A 27,933-nucleotide genomic window follows, 5' to 3' on the forward strand; every position below is an offset into this window, starting at 1 on the left:
CACCGGTGCCATAATTTTTAGTGGCCAATCTGTAGTTAGTAGCCATCTATCCATCCAATTATCTAACAGCTATCTGCAAAGCACTGCCCTAGCCACCCGGGTGAGATACAAAGATAATTGACTCAGTTGCTGCCCTCACAATCTAAAACAACAAAGAGTGCAGCTGGCCAACAAGAAGGGCCTATATTTGTGGGCCTTCATGAAGTGGCTGTGTTAATAGATGTGTATAGACCAGAACTGCTCTCATCTAATCTTTGGCATTTTCTTTTCCATAGGGAGGAAGAGATAGTCGATCTGGATCGCCCATGGCTAGACGCTGAAGTTCTTCATTGTCTTTACAGTATTATGTACTTGGCTTCTTAATATAACTGCCTTAAATTTTTAATAATATTTGCATAAATTGCCTAGATAGACAAGCAATTTCTCACCTAATGTGTCTATTCAGTTGTGCGTGCAGTAAGTAGAGTCAGACAACATCGTACTGGCAATTTCTGGCCAACAGTTGAAGGGAAAAGAAAAATTAAGAAACACAGAGTAGTCTTAAGTGCTTTTTTATGTTTTAAAATAAAGTAACAGATTCCTCAGAGTATTCATTCCACTTCAGAATGCCCCCTTCCACACCCAGAAATACATTGGTCTTCATTTTAGCAAAGCTCATTCCATCAAATCTCACCATCTTTGGATTTCTTTTTCTCTGACCCAGTGCCTTAGAATGGCACCACAGAACCAAAGCTTTTGTTCCTGAGCACTGCCATTAAAGACATGCCACTGTGGAAAACACATGTGCAGAGTAGGTACGGACTGTTGATCCAAGCTTACTTTGTTTTTCTTTTAATGCCCCATTCTCTCACCTCGAAAACACTTTATTTTTCATAACAGGATTAGGCAGTCACAGAGTGGGTTTACAAATGTTGGGAGCTCCAGGTATGTGAAATGTGGGACAGGGCAGCTGTTAACAGTTTTAATGTGATGGAGAAAAGAGGGGGGAAGGAAATCCTTCCAGAATTGCATTTGCTCATCACACCCAAAAAAATTGAATTCGAGAGTGTGGCAGAGAAAGGAAAAGGACGTCAAACTAGGGCTGGGCTATCGCCTCAAAACAGGAAACAGGAATTTCCCAGCAAAATGGACAATTCTGAGTGTACACGTGGCCACTGGATGTCACTGCTGCTCCACACAGGCAAAGATATCATAGTATTTCTTTAGCAGTAATAAAAACCAAAGGCTAGTTTCCTGTAATAAAACCAAGAAATCTAGTTTCCTGCAATAAAACCAAGAAGTCTAGTTTCCTAAAGGAAGCCCGCTCGCTAGCTAGGAGATTTTCAGATAGTTCTGCACATCTCACAGTAGCATTGATAGTTTTCTTGTTGGCCTGGCAGTGTCAAACTGGTAAGCTGCTCTGAAACCATGAACCCAGTCCTAAGTTTTTAATGGCAGTGTGTAAGCCAGTCCCCAGCTACTGTGAAAATCCAACTACTATAGTTGCCTCCTAGAAATAAACTAGAGATAATGAATTAGACATAGATGTGTAACTATCATGAATATACTGACCTGACATGTGGTCTGGAATGCACCAACCATATGTGAATTTTTTTAAAAAAGCTCTTCTGAATTGCACTGTTTTCTAACTTAAATAAGCCAAATGTTTCTTAACACTAACTCTAATGTATTGATCCAGATATTTTGGTTCTAGCATATCCTTTACAGCCAGCAACAATTGTTGGCATCCAGCTTTCTTTAATGTTAATGAGTACCAAGAACAGCTAATGCCCCAGTGTGCTGTTTTTAATTCCAGTGCACCTTTATACGTTTAGTGTACGTGTAATGCAATGTCTGTTAACATGTAGCAATGCATGAAGAGAGGGTAAGGAAAAACAGGAACAAAGGAGAAAAAAACCTTCAAATTGTTCAGCAAAAAAAAAAAAATTACATCTTTGAGTTAGGTTGCTGGATGTATTTTCTCTCTGTAGATGTGTTTTCTCTCTATAGCTTCACCCCAAAAATAAACTCTGCAATATAGTTGATTTTAAAAGTCAACACTGTGCTCAAAAGTGGAAAAATCTTAAGCTTATAAAAATGATTGAAATAAAAATAATAAACGTTTAATGCTATTTGGATGAGATGTCTTATTTCATTATATCTAAGTTTCAAAATGTGGGTACTTGCAGGGCAGGGATTATGGGTCTTAAGAGCTGATTTTTGTAGCACCTGTCATTGTAACAGACCTGCAAAACCTTAGGGATTTTTCATGGATAATATTTGTTATTAGAGAAATTTAGGCAAAAATGAAATAAAGGCACCACTATGGGCAAAGGGGACTCACAGGCATATTTTTCAAGGCATCGATATAAATATTTAATTATTAAGTATTTATAAATTATTAGTGTCCAAACACCCCATGAGGGTCATTTTAAAATGCTTCTGGGATGGGGTGCTTTCATTTGTTATGTACATTGGTATTTCAAACTTATTTTGAAATTTATTTTTTTATTCACTTTTCATCACCCTAGTTCCTTGGAGGTGAGGAATGGGAACTATTGCTTCCTTTTTTATATCTGGCCACTTATAAAGAAAAATGTAAAGGATTGATTTTTGAATCTATAGATATTTGCAACACTTTGCCTTTATACAAAGGCTTGCTAACTTAAAGACCCAATTCCATTCAAGGAATATTTCCTGAGGTCCTACTGTGCAAAGGGGCCTTCTGGTAGGAGCAGCAAGGGCTACACAAATGAGTAAGACTATGCTTGCCTTCAGAGAGGTTATTATTTGGGGTAGAGGGAAGAGTAGGAGACAAGTACACAGATAACTACAATATAAAGCAGGATATAATTATCTTAAGAGAATTACAAAGTTGTGATGGGGTTTTCGAACAGGGAAGGTTTATAACTGCTTTGGAGGTTTAGAAAGAACTGGTGAAGACTCCATGGAAGTGGTGGCATTTTGAAGTGAGCTTTGAAACATAGCAACATATATCACAGCATCAAAGACAGGTAAAGATGAAGGAAGACAGTTTTCAAGGCAGAAGAAACATAATGAGCCAAGACGAGGAGCTTAGAAAGGGATGTGCTCAGAAGGCTCTGAGCATCTCAGTAGGGCTAGAATATAAAGGAGAGTAGTAGGAGATGAGGGTAGAAAAAGATTGGCTCTAGGGGACAGCACATCCTTGAATGCCAAGTCAAAGGAGTCTGGCTGGACTTAACTCTACAAAGAATGGAGATTAATGAAAATTTCTGAGAAGGGGAGTGGGAAGTTCAGAGTTTTAGGAAGACTGATTTGACAGCAGTGGGCAAGATCAGTTAGAGGAAGAAGATGGAAAGATGGATGGTAGAGTCCTTGAGATAGATAGATGATAGAATGTAATCTTGAGGGCAAGACCTATTTTTTGTACTTTTAGGCTTCGTATCCACATGCAAAGATGACAGTAGGTGCTCGAAAATGCTCATTGATTTAGAAGGCAGAATCAATAGGACATCGTGATTGAACGATGAGGGAGAGGTGAGGTCAAAGATGCACTCCAATTAATACTAAGGCCTCCATATGTTAAAACATTCCATTTCTGCCCCCCCTTTTTGAGGGGGAGAAATCACATAAAGCTCAATAAACTATTTTTAAAAGTTTCTATAAAGATTTTTAGGTTATTAAGGCATATTCAGTATTTTTGAAACAAATGTAGTCAAGTGGTAAAATTCAGTTCTATTATGAATCCATAATTATAAGATGCTTTGGTAAATAAACATGAGAATGAGTGAAAAGGCATTTATTAAGTGTTCACTATGAGCAAAACACTAGACATACAGAGAAGAATACCTACTCTCAAGGAGCTCACATTTTAATGAGAGTAGACAACACATATAGGAGTTTTCAGTTTGTCTGATGGAAAGAAGCCCATGGCCATTAAGGTGCAGTGGCAAAGTAGGTTGTAATGCATTTAATGCCATTTCCACTGATAGAGCATTAATTTCTGATATTGAAACACTGGGCAGTGACAAGGACTTTGGTATCCAGGACCTTCTTTTCTGGACCTCCAGCATCAGAAGCAGTTGACAGACTATACCTTCATGGGAGATTGCTTCCTAGGATGATGGCTTCTGGGGCAGGGCTGGAAGCAGGGTCATTAGGCTGGGGGGCACTGCCATTTCCAGAGCTCTTGGGCTTGCAGTTGGGTTGGTGATAGCAGTGATTGCTCCCCTCGATGACTGGTGTAGTGCCCAAGTTGGAAGTGGTCCAGCCGTACTATTATTCCCAAGGTTCTTGTATTCTGGATCCTGTGCCATCTCCATGGGGGTTTGAGAAAATGCAATGGCTGGGATGGTGGCAGTGGTTCGACCTTCTTGGCACATGCCATATCCTATCTTTCCCTCAGGATACCTTGTTGTTTGAGCTAGGCTAGCTTTCACGAGACAATGAAAAATGAGAGAAACACCTGACATTAGTCTTCTCTGAATCCATACCTACCTAAGGAAATATGCATAATTTTCCTAAGTTACAAGTTATTTCCTAAAATGAGTTGAAACTATACAGATAAGAAGATCAGATAAAGTCCCATGAATGAAAACTTTTCCCCCCGCCAGTGTTGGAATATATGCTATTAACGGATTCAGATGCTAAGACACTGTGTTAACCTGAAAAAGTATGTTTTTTTTTTTATCAGATTCAGTGAAAAAAAAATTCTAATTAACATCTTATTGTACAGAAAATACTTGTCTTCCTTCATTTAATTCAGAATTTAAGCACCACCCTTTGCATTATCATAGTACAATGCAGATCAATTCATTCATGACAATGAAAGGACAGAAAGAATTACAAGATGATTGTTAGTGATGCACATCGATCCAGAGAGAGGACTGCTACAGATAGTTTGAGAGAAACAAGGTAAACAAAGGAAGGATGAGCTAAACAAAGTAAATGATGAAAAGATGAGCTGCAAAGGCAACGTACTGATGGAAGAAAGGCTGCAGGGAGGAAAAAGGAGATTAAACATTCTGAGGACAATTTTATGAGAAGTAATTATGTTATACATTTTTCAACTTACACTTTTCTGTTCAATGGATTAACTTCCAAAGTTGTGAACTGCTTCCTCTTCTCTCTCTCCTCTTCCTCCCTCCTTCCCAAAAAATGCTTGTATGCAAAGACATGTTAATTTTTCTTTCTCCATTGTACATATAGACATTAAATTCTATCATTGAGTACCTATAATGTACAAGGTACTGAGCCAGACATTGCAGGAGATACAAAGATGAGTTAAGACCCATTCCTAGCTCTCCAGGAACTTACAATGTAATAGGAAGAATAAGTATATAACTATACTATAGAATGGGATGGGGTGTTTCCAAAGAAGTAACAAAATACTACAGAAGTTCGGAGGAGGAAGAGATTTTATTTTGTGGGAAATGGGGAATTGTTGAATGTATCTGAGCAAGGGAGTAAAATGTTGAGAAATTTGCATTAGGAAGACTGATCTGGTGGTAGTATGGAGGAGTAATTGTAGTAGATGACATGGAGGTGGGAAAACCAATAGGAGGCTACTTAAGTAGCCCAGGAAAGAAAGAAGGGTTTTCAACTAGCATGGTAGCAGTAGGAATGGAAACTATAAAAAAGGAAGCAAAATCAGTAGGACTTAGCCTCTAATCGGGAAGTGAATGGCCAAGTAATTATTTAAAGATAAATACAGGCACCACCCTGGGAGATGATGGCATTGGTGTTGTTGTTGGTGGTGTGTGTGTGCGTGCATGCTGGGAATAAGATGATCAACAGTTTGACATTGAGAGCTGCATCTTCAAGATTTAGAACCCCAAACGCACATGGAGGTGAATAAAGAAGCTGATGTGGGACAAAAATATTCTTGGAATTAAGCCTAAACTATTTTCAATGATGTGGTCATGCATTAGAAGGGATTTATTGCTATACGTAGGTATTATTATTTCAAGTCAAATCACCATGTATTTATTAAACAACTTACTATTCCTTAAGCACTATGCCAAGTGCTGGGAATACAAAGAAAAAAGAAAAGCACAGTCCCTGCCTTCAAGGAGCTCACAATTTAGTGTACGTGTCTGTGTGTGTGTGTGTGTGTGTGTGTGTGTGTGTAGAAAACATGCAACTATATACCAAGAGGTATGTATATACGTGTATGTACACATGCATACACACACATACACATGATAAAATAGAGATAATGTCAGAGGGAAGGCAATAACATTAACGAGTACTAGGAAAGGCTTCTTTCAGAAGGTGAGATTTTAGCTTAGATTTAAAGGAAGCGAAGCTAGGTAACAGGGAAGGAGGGAGAAAATTGTGTGCATAGAGTGACCAGGCAGTAAAATGACAAAGAACAGGGAGATGGCACGTGTGTGAGGAACAGCAATAGTCACTGAATTGTAAAGCACATGGAAGGGAGTAAGATATATGACTGGAAAGGTAGGAAGGGGCCAAATTCAGAAGGAATTTAAAAGCCATTCATTGTTCCCAACTCTACAACTCCATTTAGAATTTTCTTGGCAAAGATACTAGAGTGACTTGCCATTTCCTTCTCCAGCTAATTTGATAGATGAGGAAACTGAGGCAAACAAGGTGAAGTGACTTGCCCAGGGTCACACAGCTAGTGTCTAAGGCTGGATGTGAATTCAGGTCTTTCTGATTCCAGGACTGGAGCTCTATCCACTGTGCCACCTAGCCACCCTAATAAAAGTCATAGGGGATTTTATATCTGACTGTAAAACCACTGGAATAGTGAGCCACTGGAGTTAATTAAATAGGGTAATGGCACAATTCAGGAAGATCATTTTGATAGCTGAATAGAGGATAAGGGAGAGACTTGAGACAGGGAGGCCAAACAGAAAGTTATTGCAATAGTGAAGGCACGAGGTGATAAGGACCTGAACCAGGGTTCTGGCAGTATCAGGTTAGAAGGGGAAATAAGAGGAATGGAATCAACAGGACTTGGCAACATACCAACATGGCAGCTGAGAGTGAGGGGTCAAGGATGAGCTGCAGGTCACAAGCCCAGGTGACCAGGAACTGAAAGCTGCTGATGGTGTATACCTAAAACTCTAAGTAAATTACATTTGAAATAAATTCTATTTCAGAAATTTGTGTTACATGATATGGTTTTTCCATAAATATTGACCAATGACAAAATTTTAATAGGAAATAAAATACTTCCCATTAAAATGTGAGCTTCTTAAAGGAAAGGGTTGTTTTGCCTTTCTCTGTAACCCCAGCGCTTAGTGCCGTGTTTGGCACATAGTAACTGCTTACAAATGTGTGATGACTTCTAGGACTCCTAAGTATATTATTAGCTAAACACTGACTTTAAAAAAAGTACAGAATTCATGGATTTCCAGAGCTGGAATGGATATTAGCAATCTAGTCCAATACACCTCAATTAACAAATGAAGAAACTTGATTCCAAAGACAATGACTTTTTCAAGGTCAGATTGCAAATAACAGAGGTATCTTGATTCCCAGCCTGGTCTTCTTACAATATGTGAAGGATAAATCTATTGTTTCTCCTGGTAGTTAAGTCTTGCTGGAAGGAAGATAAGGCAGGAGGAAACACCTACTATGTGGCAGTCATTGTGCTAAGCCCTTTACGAATATTATCTCATTTGAATTCTCACAACCACCCTGGGAAATTGGTACTATTATCATCCCTATTTTGCTGTTGAGGAAACTGAGGAAAATAGAGGCTAACAGTACTTATCCAGAGGCACACTGCTAGGAAGTGTTTGATGGTGGATTTCAATTCGCTTTTCCTGTCTCCAGTTGCAGTGGTCTATCCACAGTGCTACCTAGTTGCCTTTACAGGAAAATACTCAACCACCGAGTCTGAAGGCTGATAATTCCAACTATGCTGATCTTAAGATCCTCAGATCACATATTCAGAGCTAGAGAACACCTCAAAAAAGTTCAACCTCTCATTTTGCAGATGAGGAAACTGAGGCTTGGTGGGACAAAATTATTTGTTCAAGGTAAAAAAAAATAGCATTAGAGGCTAGTTCTGAACCTAGAATTTGTATTCCTTCCACCTCACCGATGCTAAATCGAGTACATTTCATCTCAGTAAATTCAATGCTCTACAAAAACTCATTTCAGAGTGCTCTGTAAACCGCTGGCACTAGAAGTATTTTTAAAAACGGAGGAAAAACAATGGGAAGGGATGAAACTTTTTTCTTTTTCTAATTAACAAAGGCATAGCCTTCAGAAGATAAAAGCAAAAGTTTTAAAGAAAGCAAGGCATTCAGTCAGGAAGGAATTGGAATCCTAGATCCTAGAGCTGGAAGAGCCTTCAAAGCCATTTAAACAAACCTACGCATTTCGGAAATGAGCAAGTTGATCATTTTAGTCTTTAGACTAAATGATTCTAGAGGTTCCCTCCACTTTGCCAGAATGTGTAGCTGAGGCAAAATGAATTCTTATTTTGACATTTCAATTGGACCAAGGAACCTATGATAAACTCTCTATTTAGGATCATATATTTAAAATGTGAAGGAATCTTAGTCATTTAGTCCAACTCCCTTATTTTACAGATGAGTGAATTGAAAGCCCAAAGAAGCTGGTCCAAGGTCACAGAAATAATAAGGGACAGTCAGAATCTGAATCCAGGTTCTCCAACTTCAAATCTAGTGCTCCTTCCACATTCAGTTCTTTAAAAAGACCCTTAAACAGTTTATAAGACCACTGGAATAGTGTTCCAAGGAAGCCCCAACATTCTATATAAAGGTGCACTAGTGCTATCTTTACTTCCATTTTCAAGGTTTCAAAATTTAAAAAATTTTCTTCATTATCTTAAACATATGAATGTTAAAATAGAAATCACTATCAAGAGACTGTACCTTTTTTGTGCCATTCAAACCCCAGAGTATAATGCACGGCCACTAAATATTAAAAAGTTCAAAAAGCTTTGCTGACAAAATCAGATCCATTTTATAAAAACAGCAATTGGAGATATAATCAATTATGACACTGATCCTTCATTTTAGCAAACATATATAGAATGCAGGTGAGTTGTTCCACAGAGTTACCATAAGAGAGTTACCTTACCAGAACTCTCTAATTCTGGCAACTTTTCTATTAGTAGGAATTTTGGCATTCATCCTACTTAGATGCTGAACTGGGCTTGATGTGCTTTTAATAGAATCTAGATTTGTTCCTTCGCAGCTGAACCCAATGAAGCTGCTCTGTCAGTCTGGACCATCTTCCTGTAGATAGGGAGGACAGCTTGTGTTTTTGTTTTATGTGTTTTTTCTTTTTTAGCTAGAAGTGCCTATTCCTGGTACTCTCCAGGTATGATGGCACCAGGATAGGGATAGTCTTGGGGACAGTAGAGTGACATTATTCTTCTGCTTACAACAATACATTGCTCATGCCTTCCCCATAAGCAAAAATGTAGACTAGTGTGACCGAAGTTGCTTTTCTTTTGTTCTCATAATCCAGTTTCTGGGAGATAAAGATATTCTCAACCACAAAAATAAGTTCAGAAGCAAACATTTAGTGTACATGAAATATACACTAAGAATATTTCAGTAACACATAGTACACAACAAAAAAGAGAATGTCTACAAGCTTCAAGTATTGGGGGATTTTGTCTAGAGCACCATCTGTTGTCTGTGTGTAGATAAGCTTTCACAGTTTTTGAGACTGCAAAATACGATTTAAGCCAGGCAGTCAATATGTTTAGGTTAAATACATTGTTTAAAAATGCATAAAAAAGTAACTGATGGAAAACAACCAAGTAATTGTCCCCTAATGCACAAAATAATTAAATATGCAGGAGCTTTTTAATAATATAAAATACTATTTTTATTTTTCAAAGCCAGTACATTCGGCTTTGGGCAGACTGCTTATGCATTTCTAATACAAAATTGGATTAAATAAATATCATCTGATGTATAAATAAACCATGAAACCAATTTGAAGGTAAAAAAAAGTAACTTTTCCATAATTTAAAAAATTAACTTTCTAAATTTTCTACAGTTGTTAACTACCAAGAACAGATCACTCTGCCATGGTAGAATCTGTAAAAGAATAAAACACAAATCCTGATTTCATCAATACAAAAGTCATCAAGTTTTATATATATATATCGATATATATATATCGATATATAACAATACACACAAAAGATTAAGTAGCAATATTTGTTAAAACTACTTGTTTCTCCCATAATTTACGAGTAACTTGTATTTTAATTGCTTTAAACATTTTGATTAGCCATCCATAATGAGCTATACTAGTACTTCTGTGGCTTTTCTTTGAGGGAGGGAATGAATTCAAATCTGGACAACATTAATTGAATTTTTCACATGATTTATCAATTCTGCCAGGATAAACAGAAGCATCTATGTCACAGATGTGTAAAGCCAGCAATCTGGCACAAAAATTCTGCTGTCTCCACTGTTTAAAGAATGTGGCAGATATAGATAGGCTTTAAAAGTGCAACATTTTCACTGTGCTACTAAAATTGTTGAAAGGTAAACAAAAAGGTTCCACAGGCACCCTAACAGGATATCATATTAGATAGGTCAAAACCAAACCAAAAAAAAAAAAAAACCCTGACTTTTCTAAAATTTGGCTGTTAAAAAGTCCAAGAAGTCTAAATGATATCAATTAAGTGGAAAAAAGAACAAGAACTTGGATCAAATTACCACTTAGAGCATTTTACGTTGACAACTTCAATTCCTAGGAAACCATCTGTAATATTCGCATCTTTGATTGACTGTTTTGGCACACAACTATTGCAGAATTAAGCTTCTGGGAACATCCTTAAGCAAAAGCTACATGTTCTTCAAATGAATTCTCATGAAAGCAACTCTATGTACAAATTATGCATTCTTGCTTATAAAAAGATGTCACTAACGTAAACCTGTATGAAAATCATTTGGAATAAAAAAAAATATTTCATAATCACAAATGTTGCTATGAAAAAGGATAATTCATGTGAAGAACACAAGCCCAATTTTTTCCTTCTAATCTGTATATATATGCATGCATCTACAGTGTGTAAATTATTCCTAGGAGAATCTGTAAAAAAGAAAATTTTACCAACTACTGCAAATAAAACATCATTTTTTTCTAAAATATTATTTATACTTAAATGAATGTGGTTTGGATTAAGATTAAATTGTAGATATGGGAGTAACTAAAATTTAACTGGATTTAAAAAGAAAGATTATTTATCAGGGCAAAACTTAACTTCTCATTTTAAAAAGTTTTTCTTACTTTCCAGCTTCTATCACTATAAAACTATGAGTGCTGTTACCCTTCCACTATATTACTAATTGAACTAAGTACTAAGTGAAATATTTTTCCAAAGAAATAATACCCCAGCTTTAAGTTCAGTACCTTTGAAATAGAAGTACTTCATGTTAACTGTGTGCTATGCACTTATTTTACTGCAGAATCACCTTTAGCATAGTATTGTTAAAGGTTGAAAGTGTTGGGACAGCTAGGTGGCGCACTGAGTAGAGCACCGGCCCTGGAGTCAGGAGTACCTGAGTTCAAATCTGGCCTGAGGCACTTGACACATTTACTAGCTGTGTGACCTTGGGCAAGTCACTTAACCCCAGTTGCCCTGTCTTCCCCCTAGCAAAAAAAACAAACAAAAAAACACGTTGAGAAAGTGTTAACTCAATTTTCAAATGTGCTGAATTTACTAAGAGAGCATTGCTTAGGATGGTCAACTACTAAAACTATTTGGGCAGATATCTATTGTCCAAGCTCTCATTTATAATACTCCATTTGCAGCTTACTTGAGAGAGAGAGAGAGAGAGAAGGAGGGAGGGAGGGAGGGAGAGATGACATTTATTTCAAAGCTTACAATGGTTACATTTAGAAGCAAAGAAAAATAGTCATATTTAAAAACAATCTGAATTTTTCTTCTCACTTAAGAAATTGGAAGATCTAATTCCACTTTTAACCTTAACTAATATTTAAAGAGGAAAATGGTCATATTTCTGAGGAACTTTATTTCTAATCCACACCCAATTAAATTACATCACATGTTTTGATATGAGAAAAGATGTTTCTGAAAACCCTGCTTATGTCCAAGGAAAAAAAGCACTTCTAAAGATTTTTTAAAATATTATAAAAATCAACCTTTTAAAGATTAGATTAAAATCTAAATTGTTTTATAGTCCTCATATTCCAAGGAGTTTTACTGTATATAAGAGCAGCTTTTAATATTAGGACAAAAAACCTGAAAAATTACATTCATAAGTGAACATGTACAAATTAAGTTTTCTTGCTCATTTAAACCGGAAAAAGTCACAGAATGGATGGCAGATGAATTTCTCCTCTTTCAAAACCCTTCTTTTCAAACTATTATTAGGCTTTAAGTTTGTCAATTAGGGCCTTCTACATGTTCCCAGGATAAAATTAGCCAATATAGTTGACTTAATTAGATAAATAAACAGAAAAGGAATTGAGCAAACCCCTGTTAAAAACTCATCTGTCAGAAGTTCAATGTTAAAATAAACAAAGAACTTCAATGATGGGAATGCCCATAAAGCCACCAATATTTATCAATATTCCTAAAGCAGTGCCATACCTTGTTTCAAAGGAAAAGTGCATAAAAATAGAACGTCTACCACTCAAGGGCAAATACAATTATCCACAACAAATTGGAGTCAGGTTTAGCACTGACATTCATTGGAATCCTCAGGATTTATATAAATCCAGTACCACAAGAAGATTATTTCAGGTTTTTTTAAAAACCAAACTTTTCCCCAAAAAATATGCAATACACAAAGCAGTTTGAAAAAAAGTAATATTATTTAACATTTTCTGACTTAAATATTTCCACATAACAAAAGGTATTTTCATATCACCAACTATATTACTTATATACATATGTCAAAAGTTAACAAAAAAAATCAAAAGATGCCCTATCAAAATAACAGTGAAATGTCTCTTCCTTCAATGACTTGAAATGATCTTGTCTCTTAGTATACACAGCCCACATAATATTTACAATCAAACAAATGTATTTCTGAAACTAAAGTAGAAATGTGGGCACATAAAAGCAATTATTTTGGGGGAAATAAAATAAAACCCAGTTTTATATTACATTATAATAAAATGAATATTCATTTATTAATAAAATGAATACAATACTGATCCAGAAGTGCTCATGTGAAGTTGAAAACTTTGATGAACTCTCTCTATAATTGGGACTAGTACTATATTTACAAAATATACTGTTCAGCCACACAGAGGCCCATATATCTGTATATATACATACATATTTATATATAGAACATATAAATAATCTCAAAAGAACTAAAATGAAGCAAAGAATTTTCCATCTTTGGAATGTTGAAAGGATGACTTGCACTAGACTCCAGTAGAAGGTTTGAATTTGGTTATGGACATATTTATGTGGCACCTTTCAGAAAAAAATTAAGCAGTTTGCTTAGGCAGTTTCAATGAAATAAAAAATACATTTACAGACAAAGGAAAAATACTGGTGCATTTCTGGATTCTTACAGCTCACAGCAGAAACCTATTATCTTTTGGGGTATCCTGAGCTACAGAAGCTTCAGTGTTAAGAGTCTAGTTTAATAGGGTAGGTACCGCCTTCCTTCAAAATATGGCTTGTGCTTTCTGCAAGAATCCAACTCAAGGAGCTGAATAGCTATTTCTGCAGTATATATGCTAACACTGATCACTTTGTTTGGACAGCTGAGTTTTGACTTGCACTTCGGATTCACCCTTCGTACTCTATTTGCTATTTTCATGCCCCAGATACTATATGCTAACTAATGATGATTACTTTTGTTTGAGAGAGAATTGGTCCAGCCATCTCTCAGGATATCAGTTTAATTAATTTACCATAACAGAAAAGTCATTTATTACCACTAGCCAAAATATACAGAAAGAAAATAAGTGTGGGGAAAAAAACTTCACTGTGCATTGCACATTTCTTTTTTTCTGTACTTCATGCTCTTATCTTATTTTTAATATTAAGCTAGGTTTCTTATAACAGAAAGCGTTAAGTATCAATTCTCATACTTTCATATATTGGCAATCTGCTAATATAATGAAATCACACCCCAATGATAAGATCCAGTGAAAGTTTTTTTTTTTTTTAAACAAGATATATCGGCTGTGGATAAGAAGATGAAACTGCCTGTTGCATTACCTGAGTTCGTTGATTTGTTGATCAATGAGCACAAAACAATTTACCTTTTTCCTATTCTCTCCTACAAAGCTTATGAAAGACAATGATTCTTTTAAATAATGTTTGGTAACTAAAAACCACATATTTTGTTAACATTTTCAGCACTTGAAGCTCCAAACAAAACATCCAAATGCCTTTCCCTTTTCAAAATTGAACTTCTGAAATGTTGTTGTTGAAAGCATTATTTAAATCATCATCGAAAGACGTTGGTTAGGCTCTGCCATTCGTTTGAAGTTTCCTGACCGACTTCTTCCAAATGGAGCACACGATGGAGATCTTCCCCTTCTTGTTCTTGATGACTAGCTGACTCCTGTAAAGTACCTATAAAAAGAAGAAAAACAAACGAAGAAAGTATAAAATAGAAACACCTCAAAATTAAAACTAAGATAGATAATATAATTACGAAACTTCATCATGATAATATAATCACGAAACTTCCAACAAAAAAAGCAAGTTTAGTTATAGATGAATATCTTATATGTTTACTGCTACTTTGTGAACTGATCCTTATAAAAGCAACCTTGATGTAGTTAACTGCAATTATTCAACTATTCAGATTGAACAGGAAGGAAGCTTGTATTATTATTTCAATAGCTCACCTTTACAAGCATTTTATGTAAATACACATACTCTCATTTAATCCTCACAACTATCCTATGAAGTAAGTAAATTATCATAATTTTTATAAATGAAAAACTGTTATTTCCTCCAATTCTAGGAGAGGAGAAAGCAAATAAAACCACTACATGTTAGACGTTAAGGTAAAAAAGAAACCAGTGGCCTCTCCTTTTCAAGCTTTCCATTCTCCAATCTGCAATCTTTTTTTTTTTTTGCTTTTTGGCAGGGCAACTGGGGTTAAGTGACTTGCCCAAGGTCACACAGCTAGTACATGTGTCAAGTGTCTGAGGCCGCATTTGAATTCAGGTCCTCCTGACTCTGGGCCGGTGCTCTACTCACTGCACCACCTAGCTGCCCCTTCCACTCTGCAATCTTAACCAGCAACAAGTACATTTTGCTAAGCTCTATCCCATGAAAAAGTGCAAGCTTCACTGTTTGCCCATCCTCTACATCTTACAGTTTAAGAAGCACTGAAGGAGTGGAAAAACTTTAAGAAGTCCTGCAGCATGAACATCTATTAACTATACCTAATAAAAAAAATTTTATTTCTGTCATAGAGACCTGTCAGAGGGTTCCACCATTTCTAGTAACTCTAAATTAATTTCCTTTAACTGTTCCCTTTTCTTTATATTTAAACCAGGGGAAATAAAATGTGTGGAAAGTTTAAAACTAAGATTATCCTACAAATGTAACACAAATTAGGGCACAAAATATATCTGTTGCTGTTTAATTATCTACTAGGGTAGGAGGTAGAGGAGAGTGTGAATATACATTTGAGAAATTTCATATGGTAGGGCTACAAAATAAAATTTCCTGATATAACTTCAGAAGATTCCATTCTTTTAAAGAATAATTGATTAAGTGATGATCTTATCAAAAGCAAACAAACCTAGAATTAGACTCTCGGGGTCTCTGGATTTCTGGCATTGAGCTATGTGTCCCTATTCTTTCATTAAAATTATTCAAATCATTATGTTCAAGGCACTGTGCAGGATTTCATTCCAGATGAATCAATGGAGAAATACCATGAAGTTGAGTAATATTAGGTGGTATTATTTAATTTTTATATTTGTTAAGTATGTATTAAGTAGCATAGCAGAGTCTGAGGTGCTAAGATAGATACAAAGATTAAAGAACACTTGGCTCTGTCTATTCTATCGCCACAGAGCTACAACACATACACATATTTCTGTTGTTTTTCAGCAGTTTTTCAGTGGTGTTCAACTCTTCCCGACCCCATTTAGCAAAGATACTGGAGTGATTTACCATTTCCTTCATTTGTCAGATGAGGAAACTGAGGTAAACAGGGTTAAGTGACTTGCCCAGGGTCACACAGTTAGTAAATGTCAGGCTAGATTTGAACTCAAGAAGATGAGACTTTCTGACTCCAAGGCCAGCACTTGATCCACTGTGCCACTTAGCTGCCCCTCTCCCCAACAAAACAAAAATGATAGGCAGTAAATGCCAAGTTTTTCAAAGTTGAGGGGCAGGGAGAAGACGGTTGTTAATGAGGGTGATTGATGATGATGGTGGTGATGATGCTGATAATGCTGATGACAACGACAACAAGAACAAAAACAACCACTCACATTTAAATAGTTTTCAGGTTTGCAAAGACTTTCTCTGCAATGACTCCATGAGGTAGGTGGTATAAGTGTTAACATTCTCCTCCCTCTCTTCTAATATGAAGAAATAGTCTCAGAGAGGTTAAAGGGACTGGAATGAGGGCTCCTGTTTCTAAAGCCAGGACGTTTTTCTATACCATGTGAGGATGCCACAGACAATGCAATATTTAAGTTTGGTCTTAACTGAACAAATGTAGATGGAGGTAGGGCAGAGGCTGGAAAGAAGCATTCCAGATATAGGGAAGAGAATGCATTTCCTCCTGGCACAACGAAGAATGGATATTGTCAACTACTGTTCTGAATGGCTTCAAAAAGTATCAAATTTATTCTTATACTTAAAATTACACTAAAGTAGGAAAAAAAAAGACCCAAAGCCTGTTGAAGGGTTAGATCTGAGGGAGGGGGAGAGAGGAGAGGAAGGAGAAGGAGCTCATGGACTTGGAAATTAACAGATGCTGCAGTCTATCAGAGCCAGGAAACGGGTACAGAAGAGCTTCCGGGTATTACGTATAGCATACACGTAAAAGTCAACAAGGAGTAATGGATGAAGCCCTGCGTTCAAAGTCCTACCTCTATCACATCCCGGATGTGTGACCATTAATAAGTCACTTAACCCCTCAGTGACACCCATGAAAACTTACTAAAACTGTAAGTTTCAAATGGGTTATGAATTTGCATCAGGTGAAAGAGTTTCTACGCCGATGAAAACACAAGTACTGCTGCCTCTCAAAATTTCCTAATGACTACCACTTCTGGGTTCCCAACTTAACGCAGAGCACTTAGGCTCCAGAGCTTTGTGACACGGTGGCACAAGTTGGTTGATAAAGAACAATCTTGTAAGGCAGTTAAGTAACACCTGGGAAGTTCCAGCTCCTGTTTCAGTAGTGGTCACCATGTCCCCTTGGCGCTCCTTCTTTCACAGCTTTCAAAGAAGTATAGGGACTGCCAGGTGGTATCTACAGTTAAGTTCATCCTTTCATCTAGCAGTACTCTGCAACCTTATTTTCTCTCTATTTGTTTTTAATGGGGTAATCAAAAGGAGAGATTTACCTCCAGCCCGGTGCAGTAGGAAAGAACCTGGGATTGACATTCAAAAAGGATGTGTTCAAATCCTAGCTCTAAAATCTACTCCCTCCATGAACTTGGGAAAGTCACTGATTGCTGATGGGCCACAGTTTCTTCATTTGCAAAATGAAAGGGACAGGCTACAGGATCTCTAAGAAGTTATTTCCAATTCTAAATTTATGACCTATGACCTAAATTTAAGACATATCCTATGATTGCTGATCCTAAGAGGGATAGAAGTGAATATAACAAAGTCACTGATATTCATGAAAATCTTTTAATCATTTTGGCCTTAGTATTTTCCTCCATCGGTGCATTTCAATAAACTCACTTAAGAACCAAATTAAAATAAGAATACTTACCAGTATAGCTATGTGCTCGTTTCATATGGAGTTTCATATTGCTTTTCTGCGTAAAGCCCATTGCACAGTAATCACATTTGTAAGGTCTCTCCCCTGTGTGCTTTTTCATATGTACCTGAAGTGCACTTTTCTGATTAAATGCTTTTTCGCAAAGAGTACAATGAAATGGACGTTCTCCTAAGAGAAGGGAAAAACATTTTTAAATTTTCTATATCAGAATCCATTAGAAAAAAAGACACATTTATTTAAAAAGTCTACATATTTTTTTAAAAAGTAGAGATGTTATTTCTAAAATAATGCTCATTTAATATCCCTATCACTAAGACAATCTATATTTGTTTTATCTCAGTTAGTCCACAACATCAAGGAGCATAAAAATTTAACAGGCACTTGTTTAAAGTCCCAGTAAACTCTTTAAGATAAGAGAGAATTGTTCTATATAGTTTCCTATTTCCTGTTGCATCTAGCATAAAGTTGGGCACAAAACGTAGGAGGCATTCAATAAATTCTTCTTACTCAGTTTACTAGATAGACAGGGCAGAATAAGATTACAAAGAACATTTCATGGAGCCAGTATAGTTCAGATTTTATTCAATGGTTTGAGTGAAAGAAAATAAGGCCCTGAAACTGGGAGGTGGCAGTGGAAAGGTAGGAATAGCTGAACAAAATATTTTCTAGTGAGATATAACAGAATCTGAAAAATGACTAGATATTGAGAATGAGGGGAAAAGGAAGTCAAAGTTGACTCCAAGGTTTTGAGCTTGGGTTACTAGGAGAATACTGGTACTATCAACTAAAATAGGAAGATTGAGAGAAGGGACCAAAGGTTTTAGAGAAAATGATGGGTTAAATTTTGGAGATGCTAAGGTCAAGAAAAATATCTAGGCAGAGATATACAGCAAGCAAATGGAGCTGTGGGGTTGAATACATAGATTTAGGAATCATCCACATCCATAAGTGCAATTATGGATGAATTTAACAAAGCAAATGGTATAGAAAGGGAAGATGGCCAAGAACAGAGCCTTGAGAAACACTGCAACTTTGAGAGTAGAAATAAGAGAAATGAATAAAAGATACAGAGAAGGAATAATCAGAGGCAGGAAAACTAATAGAGCTGTATCATGGAAAGCAAGGAGGGAGAGAAGCAACTATATAAAGAACTTTCAAAAAGTAATGAATTTGAACAATTTTTATATTACTTATAATCTTCATACTTGAGAACAACTTTTTCTACTTAGAACATTTTCATTATGCAGCTGAAAAGTCCCAAAGAGCTATTCTTATGCAAATTCTGCATATTAATTCCACAAATAAAATGCTCAAAATGGTTTCCAGCACTTCATCAAGAGGAGTTTTCTTGTAATTCAGCTATGAACACTGTATGTCTCTATAAATTATTTCACAGCACTCTGGAATATTCTTCTCGTTTAGAAGAAAGCAATATTCTCATAATTATATTGCCCATTTCATCCAGAAATAGATTTGAAACCCTTAGACAAAAACTCTTCAGATGTTTATTGGTTTCTACTTAATGAATAAATCATGGTTCAGACTATTTTAAAATCTGTTTCATGATAACATGCAAATGTATAAAATACAGCTAACAAGTTAACAACCCCAAACAGTAATTCCTCAAAACTATTGACTCTCGGTGCATTCAAATAAATTTTGGTTTTAAACGACTATTAATTAAATCATAAAGTTAACAATTTTCTCTAAAAACAGTTCTCTAAAAGAGGTTCACTTTCAAGACATTTATTTACTAACTAATAATGCAGGTCAACACACAAAAACTAAGGCAATTATACATATTTTCATAGTACTCATTTCCAAAACCAATTACAAACTTTCCAAAATAGGCTACAAATACTGCTTTAAAAAAAAAAAGAAACAAGTCTACTTTTTCCAGGGATGTTTTTGCTATTCTGTATTTCTTTCTTTTATCCACCCAATTAGTCAGTTACTACACAGCTTTAAGGCAGAAAGCCACAGGTATAAACTATGTTCAATATTAATTATAGAACTATATTCTGTTGAAAGGATAAAAATAATTCTGCTTCATGTAATTTCTTGGTTTTACTCTTTTATAGTATACCATTTTTCTAGTTGTCCTGTACCTTCATATTTCCTATAAATGGCAGATAGTGTAACATCCTACCTATGTGAAACCAGCTATGTGGAAACCTCAACTACTTGGAACACAGCCAAGAAACACAAAGTATGCAAAAAAGATTTCTGAATTAACCAAAAACAAAGTTTCAAATTTTATGAGTTAAATCTGAAGCAATTGCAATCAAACAAAATTTTGTTAAGGTCCTATGACATACATGTCACTGTGTTAGATACTGGGAATACGAAGCTTAAAAAAGTAAACGTCTTGACCTCAACGAATTTATACTCTTAGAGGCAGAACAGGCAATACTGTACAAAACAAACCAAAAAACACTATAATACAAAGTAGAAGGGAGAGACAAAGTTCTATTTCCATTTTGGTCTCATCATGGTCTTTGGTTTTTCCTTTATTCTTGAATTCTTAGTCTATTAATCTTGCTCTAGACTCATTTTTCAGCCTCTTCAAATAATGTATTTCCTGTCTCTGTCTTTCTATCTTCTTTCATGGCCTGTCAACCTTCTCTAGCTCCTTAAACTAGGATATTGTCACAATTCTGTCCTAGGCACTCTTCAAATCTCTCTTGAAAAAACTCATCTACTCCTATATTATGTATTTATTAGTTCCAGATCTACAGCTCATGTCTAATTTTTTCCCCCAGAGCTTAATATCATCTCCACCCAGAAGGCCAGCTGTCACCTCAAATATGTCATGTCTAAAAGTGAACTTATCACTTTTGTCACTTGTCTTGTCGTCTTCCCTTAATTTCCGAATGTCATTGTCATCTTTCCAGTCACCACTGTTTGTAACCTTGTAGTTACCTTTGATCTTTCCAGTGATTCCCACACATCCTATCAGTTGCCAAGTGTGCCAAGTCTTTTCATTTTTATCTTAGCAATACCTGCAGCATCCAATCCCTCCTCTCCATTTCCAGTGGAACCATCTTAGTATATATAGTCTTTCCTACCTTATCATCTAGAATTATTGTGATAGCTTTCTAACAATACTTCCTTCCTCCAGTCTATCCTTGATTCAATCGACCAGAGGTGTCAAACATATGGCCAGGGGGTGAGCCCACAACACTCTGGAGTGGGGCCAGATCAGATTAAAATGTAACTGGCAAATATTTAACAAAAGAAATAAAAATGCAATTCAGATGTTAATAACATATGACTTTCTAAGATATTAGAAACCGTTTTTGTAATGATTTTGTGATGATTAGAAAATTATGAAACTGTACATAAGGTCCCTGTGGGCCACATTGCAGGTTAAATTGTTTTCAGTGTACCTTGTTTAAGAAAGAAAAGGTATATAATCGATATTTTTCTCCAAAATGGTTTTTAAAAAATTTTATGGTTAAACAGAAAAAACCCTCAGCTATTCTTTAGGTTTCCATATTGTCAAGGTTTTATTGTACTTGGACCTTTCTTTCTGGTCAGGCTTCAGTATGACTAACCTCTAATTAAACAGAACATCTTTATTTCAAGATCACCTCCACTAAAATCCAATAAGCATTTTAATCAAGCACTTACTATACATAGGGCAGTATGATAGGTGGTGGACATACAAAGACAAAATTAAAATGAACAAATCAACACTGTCCTCAAGTTTATATTCCACTGGAAAGATACTCAAATGTGTATGTGATACTGTTCATTTGGAAATTCCCTCCAATGATGCAGATTACAATCTTTTCATGCCTACCTATCCTGTGTGACTCTTGTCCATTTTTATATCTCTAGTTCATTACAGGGGCCGTACCCAATGTGCTCTTGACCTGAGTTTGAAGAAGCTAAGGATTTTGAGATAGAAGTGATGAGCAAGTATATTCCTTGCCCTGGTACAGCTATGAAAATGTAAGAAGGGAGGAGATGGATTTCTGAGATCAAAGACTAGCAAGTGGGTAAATCTGGCTGAAATACAGTTGGTATGAAAGAGAATAACACGTGATAAGCCTGGAGATTTTGGAGAGTTTACAAAGTCAAGAAAAGGGTCTTACTTTTACCTTGGTGGTAAAGGGGAGCCACTGATTCTTCTGAAACAAAGGAGTGACATGGCCAGACTTATGCATTACAAAGATTGTTTTGGCAGCTGTGTGGAAAATGGCTTGGCATGGAGACAGACTGGAAGCCAAAAGTCAAATTATAAGAAGCTACTGTAACAGTGAAGATGAGAAGAAATGAGGAGCTGAAAAAGAGCAATAACTATGTGAGAAAGGAGAAGGGGACAGATATGAGAGATAGTAGGGATGAAGGTGAGAAGAAGTGGAATGTAACTCTAAGGTGATGCAACCAGAATGGAAGTACCTTTAACAGAAAGTGAAATTTCAAGGAGTGGATTTGAGAGCAATTTTGCCAATTCTATGAAACTGTCTTTGATTCCTCCTAGAATAAATGACCTCTGCCCTCCTTAAATCTCTCATGCTTCTGTTTAACCTCTTACATACTCTTATGTTAACTTGTATTACAGTTATTTGTGTGTTTTATCTTTGTATAAAGGGATTATGAAGGGACTATGTCTTATTCACTTTTGTATCTTCTAGGGCCTTCCATGTCATATGCACAAAATCAATGAACAAAAAGTAATACTTGTATTCAAGTATTCAACTACCTATAACATCTTCAGAGTATGTGTATGTATGTATGTGTAGACCCTAAATGCTAAATTCCATTACCAATAATAGGTATTCCAATTGTGTCTTTTGAAAAAGACTGTATAATTACAAAGATAAAACTTTCATCATGCCTATTCTCTTGAAAATGCTTAACATCACAATTACCTAAAATCCTATTTTACCCAAGATCTCACTTATAAATGGAACATTAAGTTTATTAATAATGTGATTATCACCTATAACTTGCAAAGTACAATGTAAAAACTAAGAAAAAAGACTACATACAAATTTTAAATTAATTATAACACTTCCAGATTATTATGATTTAAAAATTGATATAAAACTACTGTTGTAAGTATTCCTATGGTATAGTATCATTAGCAGTAGGTTAAACTTTTGTATGTACCCTGGAAATAAACTATTTAATTTAAAACCACAGAGATACTATTAAATTCTAGTAAATTACATTATTCAAAAGTTATTTCCTCTTTCCCCATTTTCCAAAGTCAATGTTAAAACAAATTAAGCAAATAATTGCCATTTTGAAGCTATATGGTCAGGATATGAATATCAAAACCTTTGACTTTAAGAAGGCATGTAAAAGAACAAATTCATTAAGTACTACATGAAATTAATTTTCCTTTACACATTAAATACATCTATTGCAGGTTACATGGTAAATGAATATTTTCACTTTGAACCTTGTTTTCCCAATGACTAACAACTTAATTTGGAGGATCATTAAAATAAGAGGGCATGACTTTGTAATCATTAATTACCTGTGTGAATTCGGCTATGTCTTTCTAGTTGACTTGGTTTAGCAAATGCCTTTTCACAAGTGTCACACTTAAATACTCTTGGCTTCTGAGAACTTAAAGAAGGACCTGCTTGATGTGTCTGCATATGCTCCTGTTCAATAAACAAAAGAATGAATGTTTTTGAGACTTTTATGGGAAGATATAAATTTGGAATGGCGGGGGGGGGGGGGGGGGGGGGCGAAAAACAGTGGTCCCTCTCCCTCCCCAAAAACAACAACAAAAATTCCCAACAAACTGAGGATAATAAAAATAATTATTGTCTTTTATTATTTCTCTATTTTGCCCTATTTATTAGACTGCTTAAACCTACAGAATTTTGGTCCTTAGAGGTCATCTAGTCCAACCTCCTCACTTGGCAAGCAGATGAGGAAACAGAAGCCCAGAGATGAATAGACTCTGCATAGTAAGTCATCTGTCAATTTATTAGACTCCTTACAGTCACAGAACCTGGAAACTGAATGACACCTAAAAAAGTCATTCAGTTTAAAACCTTTGTTTTACACATCAGGAAGATATGACAGATTGAGGTTAAATCACTTATCTAATTAGACACAAAGACAGGACTAATAAGCTCATCTCTGGACTTTCAATTTATTCTTTTTATAATACGTACCCAAGGATGACTATGACATACTTCTTAACATTTTCTCTGATTCCAGCCAGTTGAAAACATTCTCCCTCTCCTCAAACTTTCTTAGACCACTCTGTGTGCACCTTTCCTTTGGCCCAATCACATCTTCCGATATATTATACTTATCTGTATACATGCCTGCTTGTGTTTCTCAACTCCCACCCCACCACCTTAGTAGAATATATGTTCTCTGAAGGCAGGGACTTGACCATTTTTAATCTCTCTATTGCCTGTACCCTGCAGAATTCTTTTGTAATTTTTTTGGGGGGGGAAGTGAAGGAGAGAGTGTACCCATGATTTCATCAGTGTAGTGAACTCCAGGTATGGAAACTCCTTCCAATACAGATCAGCAACTGTTCTAGAATTGAAAAGTTCTACAATTATCTGACACACTCAGAGGGCTAGGGACTTGTACATGGTCACCCAGCTAGAATGTATCAGAGGCAAGGCTTTCAACCCAGATGTCACTGACTCCAAGGAAAACCCTACAATCCAAAATGCTATTATCTCTCTCACCTTTCCTTGTACCACGCACTTAACAAATGTTTGCTGAATTGAATTGCTGGAAACTGTGTTGGCTAGAGAAAGTGTTGTGGAAGGAGCCTAGTATGCAAGAGTGAGTATATGCCTGTTGAATCTGAAGTAGAAATCGAACTGGGTTCTGAATGATGGTTAAGATCTGAATAAGTAGAAAGAAGGGGATTCCAAGTGGTATATATGGCATGAACAAAAGCTTCAAGTAAAGACTGAGCATGAATTCTCTGACAGAGCTAATAATTGGCCCTAGGCAGTGAAGGGGGTGTATCAGCAAGGTATAACCAAACACACCAGATTAACAATAGAACTATCCAAAAACCTGAAGCAAAAATGGAAAATGAGAGCTAGCCAGTTGCTGCACTGGAGTATTAGGAACCACTGCACCAGGGTAGAAGGACTCTAGGAATAAGTAAAAAGGGTAATAATCATAGCTCTGTTTTAGGGAAAGTAAGGTATCCCTAGCTCTTTGCTCTTTAGGTAGTGAAGTGGTACAGTGGCCTGGAGTCAGGAAGATCTGAGTTCAAATCTAGCCTCAGATACTTCCTAGCTGTGTGACCCTTGGCAAGTCATATAACATCTGTCTGATTGAGTTTCAACTGTAAATTGGGGATAATAATAGCATCTATCTTACAGGGCTGTTGTGAGGATCTAATGACACATCTACAAAGTGTCCAGCACACTTAGGTGCTTAATAAATGCTTATTCCCTCCCTCATCCCCTCACTTCCAATATTCAATCAGTTCAGCTCAGCCAAGACATCAAATCTAACTCTATAATATCTCTTCCATCTGTACTGTTCTCTCTACCAACATGGCCCTTATGCTCTAATCCCTCTTACCAAGACTATTTCAATAACCTAGTAGGTCTCCTTCCTTCTGGTCTCACACCTAAATCACATTACATGGGCAAAGGTCTGATTATATTACTACCCTTTTCAAAATCTTCAGTGGCTCCTTTAGGCAATGCTTTTAGTATAAAATAAAAATTTGTCATCATGGCATTTAAAACCCTTTACAATCTGGTGCAAACTTAACTTTCTACACTTATTTCATAGGGAACAATAGCGACCCTCATCCCCTCAAAAATTTCTACATTTCAGCCAAACTATATTGTTAGCTATTTTCCAAACTTAACATTCAATTTCCAATATTCATGCTATGCCTGGAACATACACCCTACTTCTTCCAGCCACTGCTTATAATCCTTTAGCTTGCTTAATGGTGCCTTAATGATTTCTCCTGCTTGTTAGAGCTCTCTCCTTCAAATTATATACTTATTTCCTCTTAGTAGAATGCAAACTCCTTCAGGGCACAGGCTCTTTCATTATTGTCTTTGCAATTCCTTTTGGTTGAACAATTTTCTCTTAATTGCCAAAACTAATGTTTTGTTGTTTTTTTTCCTCAACCCTCATCCTTTTCTGGTTTCTCTTCAACAGTCCACACTATTAACTACCCTCTCCCTCTTGGATACTCTCTCCTGTCTGGGCATTTATGACATTGTCCTTTTATGGTGCTCCTCCTACCTAACCACTTCTTAGACTTTTTTTGCTGTGTCATCATCCAGATCACAACTCTTAAGTGTAAGTATACCCCAAGGCTCTGTCTTGAATCCAATTCTTTTTTCTCTTCATGTTCTCGCCTAGGGTCACTTCATCCCATAGGTTTATCTCTATGCAGATAACCCTAAGAAATACAAATCTGGCCCCAGTCCCCCTCCCCAGAGCTCCAGCCCTGCAATACCAATAGAACTACCTATTTAACATTTCTAACTAGATGCCCTAAAGGCGTCTCAAACTCAAATTCCAGAACAATTTGTCTTTTCCCCCAAATCCACACTCTTAAACTTTCATATTTCTGTCAAGGGCACCCATATACTTCTAGTCATCCAAGTATTCATGTATCCATGTATTTCAACTTCTACTCTTCATTCTCCCTGTTCCTATATTCAATCAGCTGCCCAATCTTATTGCTTCTACCTCAACATTTTTTACATCTGTCCCCTTTTCTACTGACATTTCACAACACCATCCATGCCCTTATCACTTCGAACTAGGATTATTCCGAAAGCGACCTAATTGGTCTCCCTGCCTCAAGAATCTTTTCCAATCTATCCTCCAAATAACTACCAATATGACTTTTTCCTAAAGCACAAATCTGACCATGTCACCCCCAATAAAGTCCATTGCTCCCTATCCTCTAGGATTAAATAGATGCTCTACTGCTTAGCTTTTAAAGCTCTTTATAACCTATCTCCACCTCACATTTCAGCCTTTTTATTATATTGTTCACCTGCATGTCCTCTATGATTGAGCCAAACTGGTCTTCCTACGTTCCTCACATGCAACACTCCAGGATCTCCTATCTCCATGCATTTGCACTAGTTGTTTCCTAATCCTGGAATCCATTTCCTCTTCACCCCGTCTCTTAAGAATCTATAGTAGTCTTCAAAGCTGAGATCAATTGTCATGTTCCGTATGAAAGCTTTCCCAATCATGCTACTACCCTTCTCCTCACACTTTATTTTGCATATAAAGCGTATGTGTATACAGTCTCTCAATATAATGTAGGCTTCCTTGAAGACAAAGACTGTTTTATTTTAATCCTTCTATCCCTAATGTGTAGTATGTATGTAGTGTGACTACTTTATGTAGTATCTGGGACGTAGAAGGCACCTAATAGATGCTCACACACACACACACACACACACACACACACACACACACACGCACTGCTCTCACTCTGCACTTAACACCAAAAGAAGAGCCTTTCCATATACAAAATAAAACAGAAAAAGATAACTGTAAGGGAACTCTATCTATAATTATGTAGTTTGCTACTTAAAACAAGTTATAATAAATTTCACATTACTTTCAAAGCTGTCTTGTATGTCTGTGTCTCCTTATAATGTCTCTGTTCTCTTTTGTTCATTTTCTTTTAAACGCTTCAATGACCCTGTTACCTCTTTTTTTTTTTCTCTTGGTAACATCCCTAGCCTTCTCCCCAAGAAATCCCCTGACCTACAACTTGAAAAAATAAAAACAAATAAGCACAGAGAAACAAAATAAACCCACTCATTGGCCACAACTGAAAATACTTTAACACATACTTGATGACTGTTTGACTGAAACGAATTTTAGCATGAGTGTGCCATACCATTACAAGATTAAAGGCAGGGGAGCCAATTAGAAGGCTACTCCAATAGTCCAGGTAACTTAACCAGGATACTGCTACTTGTAATGAAAAGGAAGAAATAGATACAAGAGACAGTGTAGAAATAGAATTAAATGGACTTGAGGACTGATTAGAAATGTGTAGTAAGGGATGAGAGAGAAGAATTAAAGAAATGAATGAACATGATGTTTTGAATCTGGG

At 36.3% G+C, this 27,933-nt stretch overlaps 2 protein-coding genes across 6 annotated transcripts in view; one reads left to right on the forward strand and one right to left on the reverse strand.

Annotated features, from left to right (window-relative positions):
• The window catches only part of LOC118845333 (myelin basic protein), a 236,933-nt gene extending 234,822 nt beyond the window's left edge, over positions 1–2,111 (forward strand). For all 5 annotated transcript variants that reach the window (XM_036753250.1, XM_036753231.1, XM_036753257.1 and 2 more), the window contains one exon: positions 276–2,111. In XM_036753250.1, coding sequence (XP_036609145.1) covers positions 276–289 — 14 coding nt within the window. In that variant the 3' untranslated portion in view covers positions 290–2,111. The remainder of the gene's footprint in view (positions 1–275) is intronic.
• A 10,341-nt stretch (positions 2,112–12,452) lies between these two features.
• Positions 12,453–27,933, reverse strand: part of ZNF236 (zinc finger protein 236) — a 228,706-nt gene continuing 213,225 nt past the window's right edge. The window contains exons 31-33 of the mRNA XM_036760000.1: positions 23,356–23,485; positions 17,853–18,029; positions 12,453–14,503 (exon numbers count right to left, since the gene is read on the reverse strand). Coding sequence (XP_036615895.1) covers positions 14,376–14,503; positions 17,853–18,029; positions 23,356–23,485 — 435 coding nt within the window. The 3' untranslated portion in view covers positions 12,453–14,375. The remainder of the gene's footprint in view (positions 14,504–17,852; positions 18,030–23,355; positions 23,486–27,933) is intronic.

This window comes from Trichosurus vulpecula, chromosome 1 (assembly GCF_011100635.1).
Source record: "Trichosurus vulpecula isolate mTriVul1 chromosome 1, mTriVul1.pri, whole genome shotgun sequence".
In the NCBI taxonomy this organism is placed as follows: domain Eukaryota; kingdom Metazoa; phylum Chordata; class Mammalia; order Diprotodontia; family Phalangeridae; genus Trichosurus; species Trichosurus vulpecula.